Raw genomic sequence first — 20,107 nt, 5'->3', positions numbered from 1 at the left:
CTGTTGCAGAGTAAGTGGTCATTTGGGATGAGCCCAGTGGCCCACTGCTAATCTCACAGGTATGTTACCATTTGTCTACCACTAATCTTTTAGGAAATTCATCAAAAGTGGCCAAAGAATAGACTTTGTGTTCTTCTGCTTTACTACAATACTTCAGCACACAATAGCAATGAGGACAGTGGATTTCCTGGTTGAATTAAATATTCAATTTTTTTCTATAAATCCAGGTTTGGTATCTAGTGACTATTTTCTATTCTCAAAACTGCTTTGTGGATGGCATTTCCAGAATGCAGAAGAGGTAATGTCTGTCTGCAGAGAGCAGAATGAAAGCATTTTGGAAATTTAGCATTGTGATTACTTCTGTATTTGGTTTAAAAGGATTACCCACTGTGCAGACAATAGGGAGTCCTTCAAAAAATTAAAAAAAAAGTCATTATATATAAATTATATTTACACTGAATAATCTGCCATATATCTGAGTAGACAGAGATTGAAGTACATGGAAAGTTGAATGTCAGAAATAAATATTGGAAGTTGAGACAAGAAATGTCAATGATCCAGAGAGCAAAAGAAGTTTAACTAGGTGCAGTTATGAAGGGATTTGTACCATATATTTACTTGACAATGAAGTTTCTCATAGTCATAAAATAAAAGGATACATTTTCTAAAAGTTTAGTCTCAAATCTTCCAGCATAATCATTGTTTTTCTTCCAAAAACTTTGAGCTTTCGATTTTGCTTGTAAATTTAATTCTACAGCTCGTTTTAGTCTCTTGGGAATTTCTGGGATACTAAATGTAATCAAAAACATGCAAAAAATATATTTTTGTAAATTCTGTATTAATTCTGTAACAACAGCATAAATTACAATAGTTTTTATAGTATAGTTACAGTAAATGGTTTTACGACATTAATTAAAATATAAAGTATAAAAAGCATTTAAATACTCACACAATTATTTCAGATTTACTAATTTTTGCAGACTGAGAAATATTCTTGTTAATATTCGGCATCTGTTTATTTACTGTTCTTTCTGTAGTGGTACATGTTTTTGAAGACTTAAATTCAACATTACTTAAATTTTCATTAGACTTTTGCAGTTCTGTTTTCAGAACTCTTACTCCTGGGCAAAACTGTTGTTGTAATATTCTGCTTACTTTTCTGAGATAGAGTAACAGTTTGAGATTCCTTGTCACAATTCTTTGATGCACGAGTCGCAGTGAATTCTCTGTTAGATATCTGGAGTTTGTTCTGCTTAACTTGAACCATAGACTTTGTNAATTTTTGCAGACTGAGAAATATTCTTGTTAATATTCGGCATCTGTTTATTTACTGTTCTTTCTGTAGTGGTACATGTTTTTGAAGACTTAAATTCAACATTACTTAAATTTTCATTAGACTTTTGCAGTTCTGTTTTCAGTTTGACAAACTTACTCCTGGGCAAAACTGCTGTTGTAATATTCTGCTTACTTTTCTGAGATAGAGTAACAGTTTGAGATTCCTTGTCACAATTCTTTGATGCACGAGTTGCAGTGAATTCTCTGTTAGATATCTGGAGTTTGTTCTGCTTAACTTGAACCATAGACTTTGTCTGAGAACTCTTAACAGAAAAAACTTCATTCTGTTTTTTGTCATTTGTTTTGGTATTGCTACTCTATAAATTAAAAATATGACATTATAGAGAGTTTATTAATGGATTAATCTTTCTTTACTAATTACAAGTTTACATTTTATTTTCAGTATACACTAACACACTTAAATTTTAAATGTTAATTGCAAAGTACAATATAGTACAACGGTAATTGCATGCACTTATGGCCATGTACTGCATTATACACAAATATTAAAAAGGAAAAAGTAACTATGTGGCTGATACATTAAGAAATAATATTCATATACTCAGTGCATGTCACAATTTAATTTTAAAAATATTTACAAACAAATGTGTTTGGCTCTAATTGACAGCTAAATGATAATATTTTTGATTGAGAAATATGTGGCTAACAAATAAAGTAGAAGTAGAAATTGCTTACATCATACCAATGTAAATAGATATTAATATAATACTGTAAAATAACAAATTACAGATCACTACTGAAATCATATGAGAGCATCAATATAGTTTAACAATGCTAAAAGCTGATCAATATTCTCTCTTTTTTTTATTGTCCAGAAACTTTTATATTTTTTAATAATTCGTTGCAGTTCAATCTATAAAGCATGTTCCAAAGAAAGGACAGAAAACATAATCAGTAAATAAATACATCTATCAAAGAGCCATAATTGAATTCTAGCAAGATTTAATTGTAAGTAAAGTTATAAAATGGAATTTTAATGAAATTTCATTTGCAAAGTTTAATAAGTCAAATATTAATAATAAATCTGTTCCTGGTGTTTGGACTTATACCGAATAGGACGTATACCAAACCAACCTTTTCCATAAGAAGTAATGTAAAAATGATTAATCCGTTCTCATGTAAAAAAAATGGCTGGCTTTAAACACCTCGCTTTCCTGGCCAGTTTCTGCTTGATTTTTCATGAGAGCAGCATGTATTCTTTTAACTTTCTCGCAAATAATTTCTTCCGATACGCTGTCGCCGGCACACTGTTTTTCAGTTATCCAAAGCAAAAGCAATTTCTCGACACGATCTAATGTCTTCGATCTCTGTTTAGAAATTGATTTAACCCCTTTCGCAACGTTAGCAAATTTAATAATGTCTTTATTTTCCACGATTGTCGATATCGTCGTTCTCGGAATATGGAATGCAACAGTTAAATCTCGAACCCGCATGCCACCTTCATATTTCTCAACAATCTCTTTTTTCAGTTCCGTTGTGATTCTAGTCATTTTTTTATTTTTCTGTTGCCCTTTTGCAATTCATGATTAATAAAAATAATAAAATGTTACTTACAAATTAAAATCAGAAGAAATTTAACAAAGTTATAAACCTTAGCACTGCGAACGTCTATCTAGTGTAGTACACCGATAATGCTAATTGTTCATAGATGGCGCGTATAATTGAATTAAGTCGTATACCGAGCAAAATTTGTTTCGTCCAAACAGGACGTATTCCGAATTGGACGTATTCTAAAGCAGACATATACCGAGGTTCCACTGTATTTGATTTATTAAAGAGAAGACTTATTTCTTCTCTTATTAACATGTATATTAATTATATTTTTAATAACAAAACTTAAAAACTTGTTTGAGAATGCTTACCTTTAAGCAAGTGAAGCAAATTAATATTTTCTATATTGATTCTTAACAGAACAATTGTACAATGTGCATTGTTAAGGAGCATAATATTTAATAAGATTAGAAAAAAAAAAGATGAATTATCATCATCTTTTCTTCTAAGATGCTAGCGGAATGAATGCTCAACACAGACTGATGGAGCATGCGCACAATTTGGGACTTTCCCTCTCCTCGTCACTCATTATGCAAAACATTCTTTGTTAAGCAAGGCAATTTTTTACAATTTGTTTTGCTTGTTATGTGAGGTTCCACTGTATATGGTTTGTTCACTTATATGAATTTGCTAAAATTAGATATAGATATAATTAGATATGACAATAGGAATGTTTTGTTTTACAGTTTCTTGTTACAGTTAATAACACAGGCCTTAGTTGTAATTTTTCGGGCTATGAACCACTCAATTCTTGTTTATGCCCCACTATCTTCTTTTTCTATTCCCCCACCTAACATATTTCCTTTCATAATAGATTCCCTTTCAGCTGTTAAAGATTTCGGTTATCATTTTAATAGTTTGGTAAAAATAAAGCACTTCAAAATGTCAGAAAAAAGAATAAGAAAAAATTTAGAGCTCTTGATGAAATATGAATGGTGCAGTGATAACAAAATGGTAAAAGTGTATCTAGTTTATCAAAAATTTATATAGTGCCCCAAACAATCATCAATGATTTGAAATGTTTGATGGGACAAAAGAGATGATTACATTATCAAAATGACAGTCTGTGCTAAAGATGTAACTTCAGAAAGAAAAATCATAAAAGAAGCTACATACAGAAAATTGGACAAGGCCTTGTTCCAATGGTTTATTCAACAATTAAGTCAAGGATTGCCAAGGACAGGACCATTAATCAAGGAAGAAGACACTTGATTTTATTAAAATTCTAGAAAGTGACTCTGCATTCAAGACAAGCAAAGGATGGTTAAATACATTTAAATTGTAGTGTAGCATTTGACAACTACCAATAAAATAAAAAAAAACTTAGTGCTGATAGTTCTCAAGCGTACAATTTAAAGAAAAATTAAAATTAGAAATCAAAAACCACGGCATTATGCAAGATCAGATTTATAATTGTGATAAAACAGGTTGAAAAGCTCTCTCTCTCTCTCATAATGCACTTGGATCATCATCTAAAATTCAAAAAGAAAAATCATTATCGTGATTTGTGCAAATGCTTGTGGTCACTAACTAATAATGTTAAGCATCACTTACCATTATTAGTTACTAGTAAATCAAGAAAATTGAGACCTTTCAAGAATTAATAAGAATTTGCTACCATTACACTACTAAGCTCAAAAAAATGCTTGGATGAGCTGAGAGATTTTTATAGTAGTATGATAATGTTTTTATATTGTAAATGAAATCATTTTTAAATGATAAAGATTTGCCAGAAAAGGCTCTGCTATTACTAAATAATGTGTCCATACAACCTTTAGAATTTCTTGAAATTTCTGAAGAGAACATTTGTCATGTTTTCAGACACTAACATAACATCACTCTACAATCAATGGATCAGTATGTTATTGAAACAATAAAATGGCAATACTGAAAAAAGTTTATGTACTGTCTCATTCTAAAGGGTGACTGTGACTGTGACATTAAAATTTTTTGAAAGACTTAAAAGACATTAAAGACACTATTTTTAGACACTTTACAAAACTTGGCACTGTATTATTTTTCTTTGTAAGACTGCATATTAAAGACACTAACTTAAATGAAAAATGTAAAATGGAAACATCACAAACTTAGTCTTAGCAATGCCAGTAATCCTTTGTTAAAATTTCAAATGTATACTATTTAGAATACATAATCAATTATTTGTATTTTCATTTTTAAAAAATATAAGTTTTAAGTTTTTATTTAAAAAATATTCACAACTATGATAAAAATATTGTATCTATCTATGTAAACAGAAAAACTTTAATTTGAACATCTTTGAATTTATATTCAAGAAAATATTGACAGAATTATTAATATCTCAAATATAAAGAGAAGAACAAATTACATTCAATCACTAGAAATAAATGAGAATATTTAAAAAAAATCAAAAGTAATTTACATACCTTATACTTTTGTTTAACTTTCTTAGCTTTTACAAGAAGATTATCTGTAAATTAAAAATGAAAAATTTAAATAAAATGTTAAACGAAATAAAACTGAAATAAAATAATATCCAACAATTGTACATATAAAATTAAATATATATTAAATTTAAGAAAACATTTAAGAAAAATTTTTAAAGTGACCATTTTAATTATCATCAAGATTTGTGTATTGTTCTTGTTTTTTTATTCAATAAACTAAGGAAATGATATTTATATTTGACAAAAGTTATTGTAACAATAACAATACAACTGACTCTTAATAATGCAAAATAGGAGCAACAGAGAAGAATTTAATTTAATTTCAAGTTACGGAAATTACCATTACTTTAATGAGATTGTAAATATCATATCATGACATACACGATACAGTTAGATGCAAATTTTTATTTATTAGGTAATGTACATACATACAAATATCAATTCAATACAACTTTTATTGATGTTTTCACATAATGAACTGTCCTAATTCCAGCTTAAAGATAAGCAGGAATGCTTGCTTATCTTTCAGCTGGAATTAGGACAGTCCTTATTATGATCAGGTCAGTAAAGTTGTATATATATTTGTCAGCATGTTAAGAATAAATATAAGAACAAAATATTTATACTACTACAAAATGACTCTTGTTACAGAACTTCAATGCCAATAATCCATTACTTCTTCCTCAGTAATATTTTTGATGCATTCAATCACCTAGGAAGCATTGTGATTCACATGTGATGTAACCTCTAGAAAACCTTTTTAAAAATTTAAACAGTGCACACTATCTTTAAGATTTAACAGGTCAATTCACATTTAAGAATATAAACTGCTACTTTTAGGTGTGAAATGTTATTAAATGTCTTGTATTTTTTGTTGTTGCTGCTTCAGATGCAATAACATGACAAGTAATTTTGTGCTTATCTTCAAGTAAACCTAATTAAATATTTATTTCAAGTTCATTTTAATGTGATTTGTACCTGTATAAATTTTTTTAAAAAACTATAAAAAATTAAATATGAAATAAATTCACTGGAACCACAGATTTTGAGTTAGTGAGACATGCTCTAACTAACTCAAAATCCACAAAATGCATTAAGTTTATAGGAGTTATGTTTTGATGAAACCATTTTTTTTTTTTTTTTTGTTACAGTCAGCTACGACTGTATTTTATCAAAATTTAAATATACCTCATATATTTTAATTACAATTTTTCAATACTTTTTTGTCAGCCAAAAGCATCTAGTACAAAGAATTTTTGGCAGCTTCTGCAGAATTCTTTCTGAATATTTTAACAGTTTTGAAACTTCAGAGGAATGCTCAAATATTTCATAATTTTAGTTCACTGAAATTTAAATGTAAACTATTTAATAATCCAAGAGATGCATTCTGCAATGAGTCAACTACATAATATTCACATGTATCTCTCTGACCTTAAGAGATTGTATTTTACAAATAATGATTTGAGCATGTTTAAACACTGCTAGATTTTCAAGTGTGAGCTCTCTTAGCAAATCAGAATCAAATAGCTTCTCCTGATAAACAGTGACCTACAGCATCCACTATCTGGAATCCTTTGAATAAAACACTGAAACACACTCCCCAAGAAAAGTTTTTTTTTTTTGCAAGCATTTGCCGGTCTTTCTCAGAGTTTAATTCCCTATAAAATCTCAAATATGTCAAAATATACCTATATATGCCAACTTCATAGAAATTTGCAAAAAAAAAAAAAAATACAAAATCTGATACTTATTTATTACATTAGAGTTGTAAGATTTTTGTCATATGGTTTAAAAATTAAAAATCTCACTGTATTTTATGTCAATCATATAAAAAATAGAGTTGCAGATACTACCTGTATATACTGAACTATTTCAATGTTTATGTAGGTTTGAATTTATATATCTTACATTTGTTTATTTCCAGTTTGTTGTAAACAATTAATGGTTATAAATATTTGTAAATACAAATTCAGAAAAGTTTATTTCTATCTAAAACAATTTTGATTAGAAAGAAATTTAATTGACTTGACTAATTTTCAAAATCAATCACAGATATTAAGAATAAAATTTTCATACATTATTGATGAGAACACAATTATAAAGGGATTTAAAAAATGTTTTGTTACCAACAATTTAAACAGAGCAGATGATGATGTTCAAGGAGGGTGAGGACCATGTTGTCAATGAAACAGAAATGATGGTAATGAAAGCTTTGATAAATGACTTTCCAAATTCTTTCAATACAAATTGTTAATTTTTTTATGTACATAAAAGATCAACTTATATAGGTCTGAAAAAAGTTTTTCAAAAAATAAGGATGTAAAAGTTTGGGATTCAGCTTACATTTACAGGATTACAGGGATACAGGATTACATTTGAGCCAATATATTTATATTGCATTAGAAGACCTAAAAAATATGATTCTATTTCAAGGATTAGAAAATAGAGAAATCTGGGAGTGTCCTGAAAAAACAGTGATGTAAGGGCAACCTACCTAAAATCAACTTTATGCCAACATGTTTGGTTATTATATTATGTAACCTTCATCAAATAGAAAATAAAAGAATGTCGTGATCTGTATAGAAAAGAATATATAAACTGAATAAGAATTTGTCTTCACTGACACATGTAAAGTAATATGAAGAATTTTTGGTGTGTGAAGTCCAACCAATTTGCCAAGATTTTATTCATTAACTTTAATAACTTTTATTTTATAAATGAACATTGTCTTTAACTCCACTTTAGCTAGAATATCTGTCACAAAAAGGAACAATACCTGTGTGCAGACAATCATTGACAAAACATGTCAAAGACAGACCATTATTCATATGGTTTAAATAGTTCAAATGGTTCTTAAACTTCCACTGGAAGAAATAACTTAATTTCAAATTTGAATTGTAAGAAGAAAAAACTAGATGAAAGCCTTTACTACTAGATCAATATTACTACTATTATCAGTTGAAAACACCCAACAACAACAACAGTAGTAGTAGTAGTAGTAATAGTAGGATTCATTATCTATTATCATTCAACTAAGGCCAAAAAGAGACCTCTACATCACCAATATTTCTCATACCACATTTTATTTTGTAAAGGTATTATTCACTTTTATAAGCTATTTCTCTCTCTCATATGCACTCAGGAAAACGAATGTGTTTGTTTTAAAGTATAATAAATACATTAGTGGTTAAATTTTGTGTGCACATGTGCCACTCCCTGTCCTGATCAAAGTGACATTCATCTCTCACAAAGACATGTGAATTTTAAAGTGCTATCCACTTGGACCTGATCATGACCACTGGAAATCTCACAAATTCTATAATTTGAACTACAAATTTTGCTCCTATATTCAAGAGCTCATATAAAANAGAAAAACTTCATCAATTGATTTATATAAATTAAGAAGAAAACACAGCCATTGAACCTCTGACAACAAACTGTAAAATTGCCTCACTTCTTCAATGGCACCATAATCAATTATCTCTGGGATGTCTGGAAATGAATTGTCCCAATGCCAGAGCCACATTGGCATAAAACTGAATTCTTTAGAGTTTTCACTTTCATACAACTGACCTAAATCAAAATTTTCCTTTAATTCATTTCCATCTTCCCAAATTTCCATATTTTCTAAAAGTTTAGTCTCAAATCTTCCAGCATAATCATTGTTTTTCTTCCAAAAACTTTGAGCTTTCGATCTTGCTTGTAAATTTAATTCTACAGCTCGTTTTAGTCTCTTGGGAATTTCTGGGATAACAATTATTTCAGATTTACCAATTTTTGCAGACTGAGAAATATTCTTGTTAATATTCGGCATCTGTTTATTTACTGTTCTTTCTGTAGTGGTACATGTTTTTGAAGACTTAAATTCAACATTACTTAAATTTTCATTAGACTTTTGCAGTTCTGTTTTCAGAACTCTTACTCCTGGGCAAAACTGTTGTTGTAATATTCTGCTTACTTTTCTGAGATAGAGTAACAGTTTGAGATTCCTTGTCACAATTCTTTGATGCACGAGTCGCAGTGAATTCTCTGTTAGATATCTGGAGTTTGTTTTGCTTAACTTGAACCATAGACTTTGTCTGAGAACTCTTAACAGAGAAAACTTCATTCTGTTTTATGTCATTTGTTTTGGTATTGCTAATCTTATATTTTTGTTTAACTTTCTTAGCCTTTACAAGAAGATTATCAACTTTATCATCTGGAGAATATTGCTGAATGTTTTCATTCTGATTGGTAACTTGTTCCTCAGTAATTTGAATATTCTTTTTCTTAATCCACTTTTTCATTAAATTTCTGTAATCTTCACAAACATGTTCTACTTTTAATCTTTGAACATCACATTTATACTGTGTTTCATCAATCAGATAAATTATTCTATAATTACAAGAATTTCTTAATAAATTAAACCTATAATAACAAATTTAAATTTCTAGCATGCAAATTTTATTTTATTTAAATAATAATATAAAAATTAAAATGATGAATTATAGAAAGATTGAATAAGAACTAACAACACTTATGGCACCGTGTATTTTAATTCAAAATTGCTGGAAAACTCATTTTTATAATGAGTTTTCCAGGACTTCCACATTTACAAGCATTTTATTCTGTTATTATTTTGTTAATTTGATAAAAATTAGCAATTTTGAATTAAAATAATTTACAAGTCCTGAAAACTCATTATAAAAATGAGTTTTCCAGGACTTGTAAATTATTTGAATGACGTATTTTATTCTAATGTGGTCAACATTATATAAAATCTGGAATTTTTATAGTCTTTTGGATAATTATCCAAAATGAACAAAATTAATAAAAACAATATTTGAAACAGAGGGAAAAATAATTATTAAATAATTATAAAGGTAGCTCCACACATTTGATACTTGCTGAGTGCCAAATCATTGCCTTTCCCAAAGGTATTTGTCATGTGGCAAACACATATGTACATATTTTTGATCATTTACCAAGCATCAGTTCATTGTGGGAATTACAGATGTTTGTCCGAGATTTGTTTTTTCAACTCAAAACAATAACCTAAAAAGGAGTGGGAAATACAAGATATTTGTCAAGTGAAGTCACAAATAAATCATTCACACTACTCTGTATTGGCCAAATAATGTTTGCTCAGCATTTGGCGCACACTGAATATGTGGAGCCACCTTAACTTAACATTTAGCAAAGTTGTTTTAAAATAGCTGCTTTATACAATAAAGGAAAGGTATTATGGACTATAATATATAAACCATCTAAAGCAGGGGTGTCCAACCCGCGGACCAAGGCAAGTTACAATGCGGCCCAATAAACGTGTAAACAAAATCGACAACTGTTTTAATTTCATTATTATTTATTTATTTCAACTGCATAAACTCAAAAAAGAAGTTTCACAAAGCCGTAAACCTTTATTCATATTTTTGTTTTGAGTAAAAAGGAAATATTTTCAAATACTTGGAGATGAGTGAATGAGGAAGGATTACTAAATAAAACTGGAGTTGTGACTTAAAGGATTATAGACCAAAATTTGGGAAAAGGAGGGAAAGGTGAGAAAAGACAATAGATAAAAAGTAGTGAGAAAGGTTAAATAGATCTTCTGTTATGCAAATATTGACCCTTAATTTTCCAACTGTTCTCACTTCTTTACCTTTTGTCCTTTCTCTCCTTTCCCCCTCATTTGGGTCTATAATTCTTTGAATCACAACTCCAGCTTTAATTAGTATTTCTTCCAACGTTGCAAGATTTGGCTACATTGCGCTAAATGTGGCTACTTTTTTTGTTTGACGTAAAAAATATCATTTGGCGCTTCGGCTACTTTTTGGGCTACATATTATTTATAAATATATTACTTGAATAAAAATGTACTTTAAAATGGTGTTTGGTCGCTTTTTATTAGAGACCCAAATAAAACAAATATTTGTGTTTTCCAAATAAATTTTCGTTTGTCTCTTATAATAAATGAATTTTTCTATTTCTAAGTAAAAATTGAAAGTGTCTGTAGAAGTAATTTTTTAAATATCCTTTTTCGTAATAAAGTTTTAATATTTATTATTATAATCTAGACATGTTAATCCTTAAATATACATGTATATTGGGTCACAAGTATATATTATATAAACTTATGGCCCAAAACTCCTTGACTTTTTCCAATGCGGCCCAGAGAAACAAAAAGGTTGGACACCCCTGATCTAAAGGATACTGAAATTCCATTTCATTCAGCCAAGAACAAGTTAATAAACATCATTTTAAAAATTATTATTGTCATCTCAAAATATTAAACAATTTAAATTTCGCATTTATATTAATAATAAATTTAATTTTACATTTATTTAAAACAAAACAATTAAAATGGAAATGAGATTGTTTTTAGTTTGATTAGTAGAATAGTAATATTAATGATTATAAATAAAAAAGCATGAAGCAGTTAAAAGCACAGTCAAGTTAGGACTTTTATTTTAAACTGTGTATAATTATTTTGGATGGTTATCTTGTGATATTTTTAATGAACTTTTCTTAGTTCTTGATATATCTAATTGTCAAAGAAAGAAAACTAATTACTCGTACTCATTAAATAATCTTTTTTATTGTACCATATTGCACAACAAGGTGAATACTAGGGTATCCAGTGCCTATCTGCCATCTGCATCCTCTAAGCAAATTATACCTTTCTAACCTGATCTGATTACTGCATCCATTCTAGTGTTACATATATATTATAATGCCTTTTTTCACATCAGCCAAGTGTGTTCTTGACTCAACTGTCACTCAAGAAAAAAAACCAAGAAAAGACAACTGAAGACAACCAAAATAAAATGCATACTTTTTCATCATATTCTTCAAAAATATAATTCAATTGTATTTTCTTAGGAAAAAGAGAATGAATCCAAAATCCTGTGGACCTGTAATGAAAGCCTTATAGACTGCATAGCACTGGTCCTGTTTCATATTCAGTCTAACTTCAATTGTATTTGTCACTTACATATTTTCTAACCAAGAAACCTACAATACAATCTCATGTAGAAAGTGTCACCATATTGTCTAGTAAAATGTCTTTAATACAGCTATAGTCTGTATTAAAAACATTTAAATTCGCTATAACTTTGTGCATGCTTCTGCAAGAAACAGTACACTTTCTTAACAATTTTCTCCAGGACTAAATTTATAATTACTTACAGATGTTCACATTTTTATTAGAACACTTCTAAATGATAGGTAACACAAAAGGATATATTTTGTATCATATAGTGGTGATGTGGCCACTTCTTCATTTCATGCACAAAGTTACAGTGAAGTAGATCCATCTAAGTTGTCAATGCTGTTTAATCTGCAAAGCAACTCCACCAGATTTGACAGTGTATGGATATTCTTCCATGTTGCTGATTATAGAAGAGTTGAGTATTGAGTTATAACGAATGTCGAAAGGACGATCGAAGGTCTCAACAGATCCAAAAAAATACCTCCGACGAAAAACTTTCTTTGCTATACATAAATGTATAGTGGTCAGTCTTTACCTATATGCACCGTCATGGCAACAGTCACGACTGTTCACATTCCCGACGGACTTGAATTGATACATACTAATTATTGATACATGTGTTCAAGAACTACTGTGAACCAATAACTAGTGACGTTAAACAATCGGCGGCCTGCCAACAACTCCCCTCCGAGAGGAGTCTATTGGGAGCACAAACAGTCAGGACCGCCGCCACGACGGTGCACATAGGTAAAGATTAACCCGTATAGCTAACTCACCCTTAGCTAAAGTACTCAAATTAACTAGGGCCACAATCTTGGCTCCAACTAATGTTTTCTTCGTTTCCCAACATGCCAGCATTGCAGTTTCATAAGTAAAATACTACCAAGCTGTTTTACTAATGTAAAATGATACTTAACACTGAAAATATACCTTCGGTTAAATATAACCAAAGATTTATTTTCAAAGAATTTGACGTGTGCATTATGCACAATTAAATTCGTTTATTATTATTATTATTATTCAAATGTTTTAACGTGATGACGTAGTTAGGTTCATCTGATTAAAAAAAAACAATTTCCTTACATATCTCGTATGCTGAATTATAAACGAATTTAATAAAGAAAAGAAAAAAAACGTGTCCATTTTTAATATCCACGTGTTTATACTGATAAAGACAATTCTCACTTTCTCAAAGTATCCGCCAAATCCATCTTTCCATATTTCAAGTGTTGCCAACTGAGTAAAAATACTAATATTAAAAGTTTCAAATTTATAAAATATTTTTAAAAATGTAATTATTTTAATTAATTAATTTCGAATTTATTAATTTATATTAAATTAAATTATTGCTAATAGGCTAATCGTATATGTGGCTGCAAAATGTTACTTTAATTACCGGTAATTTTATTTTAAAAAGCTTTAAGGCTTAAATCTTTATTAATTTGAAATAATAATAGTGTTTTTTTTTCTTTATATGCCGACACGCTGATAATTTTATCGTCGAAAACAAAGTAAGACTTCACAAAAAGATCGGTGGAGAAGCGGCTGCTAGAAATTGCCGCCGACATACGGTAATCAAGACTTTCTATGGCCATGTCAATTTACGCAGCTGACCCGGATATAAAGGCGCACTTACAACAAACTAGAGTCCTATTAACAACACATCGCACTGACCAGTTTAGATATTTAGAAGCCTTAGAAATTTTTAAAGCAAATATAAACAGCACATGTATTAATCACAAGAAGGAACTGTTTCTATCTGCAGCTTGGCAGGTCCCGTACAAGCCTGAGCTGCAGTTTGATAGTTTTTGTGAGTCCTTTTGCGCACACCCATACTAAAGCATGGCGTTTTTATCGTTTTTCGCACTGTTAAAGCCAGAGCCAGATTTAACGGCGCGCGCGTCCTGGGTCCCGACTTTTGAAGAGCCCCGCAAAATCTCATCTTTACACTTTTTTCTAATGACACCAAGTTTGGTTTCATACGCGAAATTTTAATTACGTATAAGTTTACAATCGGCGGTAAAATTTGAATATACTGTACAGTCGTTTGCAAATGTTTAAGACCACACATAGAAAAAGCAGATCTAATGGAATTTTATTGCGGGAGCTTCTTAGTACAACGATTCTTCTTATAACATGGTTATCACGTGAAGAGGTTTTTTCATGCGACCACTCCTCTTGCCAAAATCGAGTCAACAACTGCCGAAAATCGCACATGCACGTTTATTTATACCATGTGTCTGATGCAATCAACACACGAGATGATGTAATAATCTATGCGAATGTTGAAATGTGTAAAATACTGGGAAACAACTAGTGGTCTTAAACTTTTGCAAACGACTGTAATATATGATATATTATATTCAAATTTTATTTATAAATCTAATATATATATATATATTTTAAATTTAAAAACTGTTCTGCAGTATGTATTATTCTTTCTAAATACAGCCAAACCTCGGTTTTCGAACATAATTCGTTCCTAAAAGTTGTTCGAAAACCGAAACAACTTTTCCCATAAGACACAATATAAAATGGATTAATCAGTTCCCGACTTCCAAAACAAAGCATGTTTTTTTTTTTACATTTTTAGCTGCATTTCAGGCGTAAAAATGCCTACAAATGCAATATAATATTATCTATATCTGTTCTATANAGATGCATATACTGTACCTGTATATGTCTTCGAGGCCTTACATAGTCTATACAAAGGCCTCAAAAATATTTGTTAAAAATGATTTATTCCTTTATATTATTTATATATTAAGAACAAAATCTTAATTTTAAAATTTAGGCTCGTCTTCTGAGACCCAAAATTTTGTAAATTATTTTATTTCTATTTTCATGCCTTGTATGATATAAAATTATTATACACTGTACTTTATATTTTAAACCATTAATATATTTTTCTTGATTAATTTTGACATAATTAAGAAAAAAATTAACAAAGAAAATTAAATATACTTACAGATAAACTGCTTTAAAAATATATAAATTGCATATAAAATTTTATTAAATCGTTTATAAAGGGGACAAATAAAATCATTTATATATTTTAAGTGCATTTCTAAGCATAATAATTTTGATTATAAATGATGAAAGTCCTAATATTTCATTTAAAAAACAATAGAAATCACCATTTAATTAAATTACTAAATCAAAATTTCTATAAAACTAATAGAAAAACTTCAAATAATCACAAGAAATTCATCTTCAAACTGCAAATCTAATAATAAAAAATCGAATTTTAAATTTTAAACCTTCTTATTATTTTTTTATAAATATTATATAATAACTTTTAAGTACATAAATATTATAAAATTATAAACATTAAGAATTTCTTACCAAATATTTAACTTTACAGCACTCAAAACAAACTGGAAGTAGAATGAAGGGCAGTAACCTGTTCTGCATCAGCAAGATGTGTTGATCGCTTCCTTTTCCGGTATCCCTGGGGTAAGGTCATTCATTTCTTCAATAACACAGTGAACGAGGATTAGGGAAGATAATAGTTTTTAAACTATAGAAAATAATTTAAATATTAAAAGAATTTTAATTAAACAAAGAGCGACATTTTTTAAAAAATGGATCAAAAACGTGACTTTCTCCACAAGATTCAAAGTTCAACTTTAGAACATCCGATTGAAAATTATGGAATGCTTGTGGATTTATATAATGTGGAGGGATATTAGAGAAAAGATAAGGTGATTTACAGGAAATTTCGTTTAGTTTCACTTCGTTACACATGGCACAATAAATATTATCGTATCCGATCCCACCTATGAATACCGGTGCTTGATATTCTGTACAATTCTTTTCTAGTTCGGAGTTTTGCCACGAATCATAGCAGGTTGATATCAAATACGAGCAACGTCGTAAGAGGGAATCGGGAATATGATAACTTTCGGGTACGAAGTCTAAGTGACATTTACGAAATACTTTTCTATCATTTGATAGCCACACACCCCAGCTATCAGCAGTGGGATTATATTGTAAATGATTCTGCAAATATTCTAGATTTAGGTGATTATGGGCATGTTTGAGAGGGCAGGTTACGGTTACGGTCCAAAATAAAAAGTTTTCGGTGACGTCGTTGCATACAGCGCAATAATAATTTCTGAAAGTTTCGGCATTGTCTAGGGACGTCACGGGTACTGTAGACAAAGGATCCGAAAGTTCTGAATAATTTTCACACTTTTTTCTCATAGAATCATCTTCCCAAGTAAGGAGGCAATGGGTTTTTATATAAATATTCTTGACACATAAAGTCTTATGTTTCTGAGTCGAATTGTTTGAGTAAGGAGAATCGTGGCAGCAGTCTCCATATTCCAGACATTTGGCATCGCATTTGCACAACTTTTTCTCATTTTGACAACTGTTTTCTTCCTTGCATCTTTCTTCGTTGTTTGATAGATGAATAGAGTGGACAAATATTAGAATTTGAAAGAAAATAATGATTAATAAAATTCGTATATCTCGAAAGAAAATCATGGATGCAGAGTTGTTAGGAATCTGTAAGGATAACAAAATATTAAATTGAGTTAATTCTAAATAATTAAATTAATACGTTACGGTTATTTAAGAAAATTACAGTATATTATTTTAAATCATCAGTTATAATATTCATTGAAATTAACGGGGTGAGACAAAAAAAACTGATTCAGTGATTCAGTTCGGAAAAATGGCGTCAAAAGAGGACATATTAATAGAACGTTGCACAAATGTACTAAAAAAATTGATTATGGAGCAATTTTTAGCCGAAGGGAATAGCAAATAAATTGTATATAATGTTTTAAAGAAGTATAAAATATCTGAAACGTGGGGAAAGAAGGCCAGGAAGTAGAAGAAAGCCGGTTGTTACGAATGCTAAAAACCGAAGAGCATTGCGACAAATATTTGACAACAAAGATGCAGTTAGCCAGGTAGAGGCAGCTAAAAGATTCAATTGTCATCGAACATACGTATGTGAGATACTTAAGAAAACGAACATAAAAGGAAGAAAAAGACCCAAGAATACACTGCTGAAAAATTGTCGAAATCTGAACGCAATGCAAATGGCTCATAAGAAATTTTGGACGACGAGAAAGATGTGAAATGGAGCACCTCCTGAAACGAAGTACAAGTTTAACTCCTTCTGATGCATCAACATATTATGTAGTAGTCTTAATCGTCAATGGAGTCAATAGTGAGGATTTTATTATGAAAATATCAATATTTATATACACTTATTATAAGAATATTGTTTTTAAGATGCATATATTGTACCTGTATATGTCTTCGAGGCCTTACATAGTCTATACAAAGGCCTCAAAAATATTTGTTAAAAATGATTTATTCCTTTATATTATTTATATATTAAGAACAAAATCTTAATTTTAAAATTTAGGCTCGTCTTCTGAGACCCAAAATTTTGTAAATTATTTTATTTCTATTTTCATGCCTTGTATGATATAAAATTATTATACACTGTACTTTATATTTTAAACCATTAATATATTTTTCTTGATTAATTTTGACATAATTAAGAAAAAAATTAACAAAGAAAATTAAATATACTTACAGATAAACTGCTTTAAAAATATATAAATTGCATATAAAATTTTATTAAATCGTTTATAAAGGGGACAAATAAAATCATTTATATATTTTAAGTGCATTTCTAAGCATAATAATTTTGATTATAAATGATGAAAGTCCTAATATTTCATTTAAAAAACAATAGAAATCACCATTTAATTAAATTACTAAATCAAAATTTCTATAAAACTAATAGAAAAACTTCAAATAATCACAAGAAATTCATCTTCAAACTGCAAATCTAATAATAAAAAATCGAATTTTAAATTTTAAACCTTCTTATTATTTTTTTATAAATATTATATAATAACTTTTAAGTACATAAATATTATAAAATTATAAACATTAAGAATTTCTTACCAAATATTTAACTTTACAGCACTCAAAACAAACTGGAAGTAGAATGAAGGGCAGTAACCTGTTCTGCATCAGCAAGATGTGTTGATCGCTTCCTTTTCCGGTATCCCTGGGGTAAGGTCATTCATTTCTTCAATAACACAGTGAACTTGCTAGTCTATAAACAACCTGATTGTGTTATTGTTATATATCAAAGGCTGTTTTTTTATATTATTGATCAATGATTCATATAACAGAAGGAGGAATACATTATATACGTAACGTTGACTATGTGAGAATTAATTTATTCAATTTTCCAATACTTTTAGTACTCTTTTTATAGTAATTTCTGGTGTAATATTTTAAAAATTTCAACTTAAATAAGGAGAAAGATGGATAATTATTATGACTCTCTGCAGGACATCGGTATGAGGAAGTTAAAACAATGTTTGTTCTATGAGATTTTAGGTTGTCAGAAGTTTATATACGGAGGTTAATTTTATAGAGTTATCACTCTTATATTATGAAATATTTAAATTTATTTTAGAGTAAGCCCCAACTAGTTTAAGAGCTTTAAGAGAAAGAGTCTTGGAGAACAGAGGCCATAAGGAATAAGGAAGCGCCTTGGAAAAATTAAGGCTCTACTAGTTAATCAATTTCTCAATAATTTTAATATTAAACTATAAGAATGTCGTTTACGTAATCATTAATTCATAAGGAAAATAGTATTAAAGATATCTTTTAACTAATAATTTATGAACGATTGTAAGAGATGAGGAAGAACAGAACTAAGTAATTAGGATTGAGTGTAAAATTGTAAATTGAAGTCAATTTATTTTAATTTATTATAATACAGTTTACATGGTATTAATTCCAAATTAACGTTATCAAAAGTATTAGTTTAAAAGAATTAATTGTCATCAATGATAAGAAACTGGTTAAGTAAAATATAAACCATGTTAAGCAAAATGTTTTATTGCACAAAATTCCTGTTTTACAATATAAAACTTCTGAAATTATAAAATAAAAAGGGAACTTTTATAAAAAAAATTAATTAATTAAAGTTAAAAGCACAATAATATGGTTCAAATCAAGTACAAATGTACGCGATTGAGATTGGAAGACAGCTGTATAGCATATCGATAGGAACAAAAAAGTCAATGGAACCCGTAAGGCATAGTTTTAAAAACCTATTAAATTATTTTGATACTTTCCACTCTAAGCTTAGACACTAAGAGAGCCATTTTTTTGCCAAGTTCCTAAAGGGACAACCAGGTGGTGAGGGAAGAGACTCGACATATCCTGGTTGACCACTCCGAAGAAACTCCTGGCGTTTTTAAGTGTAATTTTATTATCTACACGATGAATAATTAAATCTAAATAGAGATGAAAATTAACTAAAGCCTATTTTTATTTATATTTTAATAAACAGTGTTGCTATGAATTACATTCACGGCTGTGAACAAGTCCTGCGGTGTCATAAATTAGATGCATGTCACTTACCTTGCTACAAGCATGCAGATTTTCTATAGTTGCATTAATTTATATTATGAAGAGTTTCGGACCAAAAGCTGTAGAGATTTCATTATTTTCACCTTGAATCTGCGAGACACTATTTCCAAATAAGAGCTACAATTTTTCTGTTCTAAATATTGATATTGTTGTTAAGTAGTTACCAATTCAAGTTGTTTATTATCCTGCATCAACACAGTAATATCAATAAGTAACTGCTTATTATTATCCTTCCTTCATTTTATGAAATTAGTAGAGAGGAATGTTCAATGGAACAATGAATCTCTGTTAGTTTCTTACTAATTCCATATCGCGAGACAAAGGTGCTGTTGGGGTAAATGTAACAACTGACGTAGCTTTAGCGCCTGTTATTATCAATTAA

General features: G+C 29.2%; 1 protein-coding gene across 3 annotated transcripts; it reads right to left on the bottom strand.

Moving 5' to 3' along the window:
* Positions 1-507: 507 nt before the first annotated feature.
* On the bottom strand, positions 508-13,526 carry LOC111620573. Of its 3 annotated transcripts, none has more exons than XM_023362520.1 (6): positions 13,486-13,526; positions 9,520-9,707; positions 5,313-5,356; positions 1,320-1,652; positions 950-1,011; positions 508-789 (listed from the first exon to the last, which is right to left on the bottom strand). In XM_023362520.1, exons 1-6 carry the CDS (start codon positions 13,509-13,511, stop codon positions 615-617), a joined length of 828 nt encoding a protein of 275 aa, XP_023218288.1. In that variant the 5' UTR covers positions 13,512-13,526; the 3' UTR covers positions 508-614. The 3 variants fall into 3 exon arrangements, with proteins under 3 accessions (XP_023218288.1, XP_023218290.1, XP_023218291.1); XM_023362522.1 differs by having other exon boundaries at positions 13,384-13,503; XM_023362523.1 differs by lacking the exon at positions 13,486-13,526 and adding an exon at positions 13,077-13,301.
* Between the last annotated feature and the right edge of the window lie 6,581 nt (positions 13,527-20,107).

The sequence above is a fragment of the Centruroides sculpturatus genome, unplaced genomic scaffold (assembly GCF_000671375.1).
Source record: "Centruroides sculpturatus isolate CEXI.00-Female unplaced genomic scaffold, Cexi_2.0 scaffold321, whole genome shotgun sequence".
Classification (NCBI taxonomy): Eukaryota; Metazoa; Arthropoda; class Arachnida; order Scorpiones; family Buthidae; genus Centruroides; species Centruroides sculpturatus.
The sequence above is the reverse complement of the archived record's forward strand: the minus strand, read 5'-3'. Positions and strand labels throughout refer to the sequence as shown.

Bases quoted from the DNA above. Each gene is read 5' to 3' on its own strand.
- LOC111620573 (XM_023362520.1), bottom strand. From the start codon at position 13,511: ATGGATTTGGCGGATACTTTGAGAAA. The intron at 9,708-13,485 runs GTGAGAATTGTC...TTGTAATTATAG, and splicing joins TTGGCGGATACTTTGAGAAA to AATAATTTATCTGATTGATG. The intron at 1,653-5,312 runs GTATGTAAATTA...TTTAATTTATAG, and splicing joins AAGTTAAACAAAAGTATAAG to AGTAGCAATACCAAAACAAA.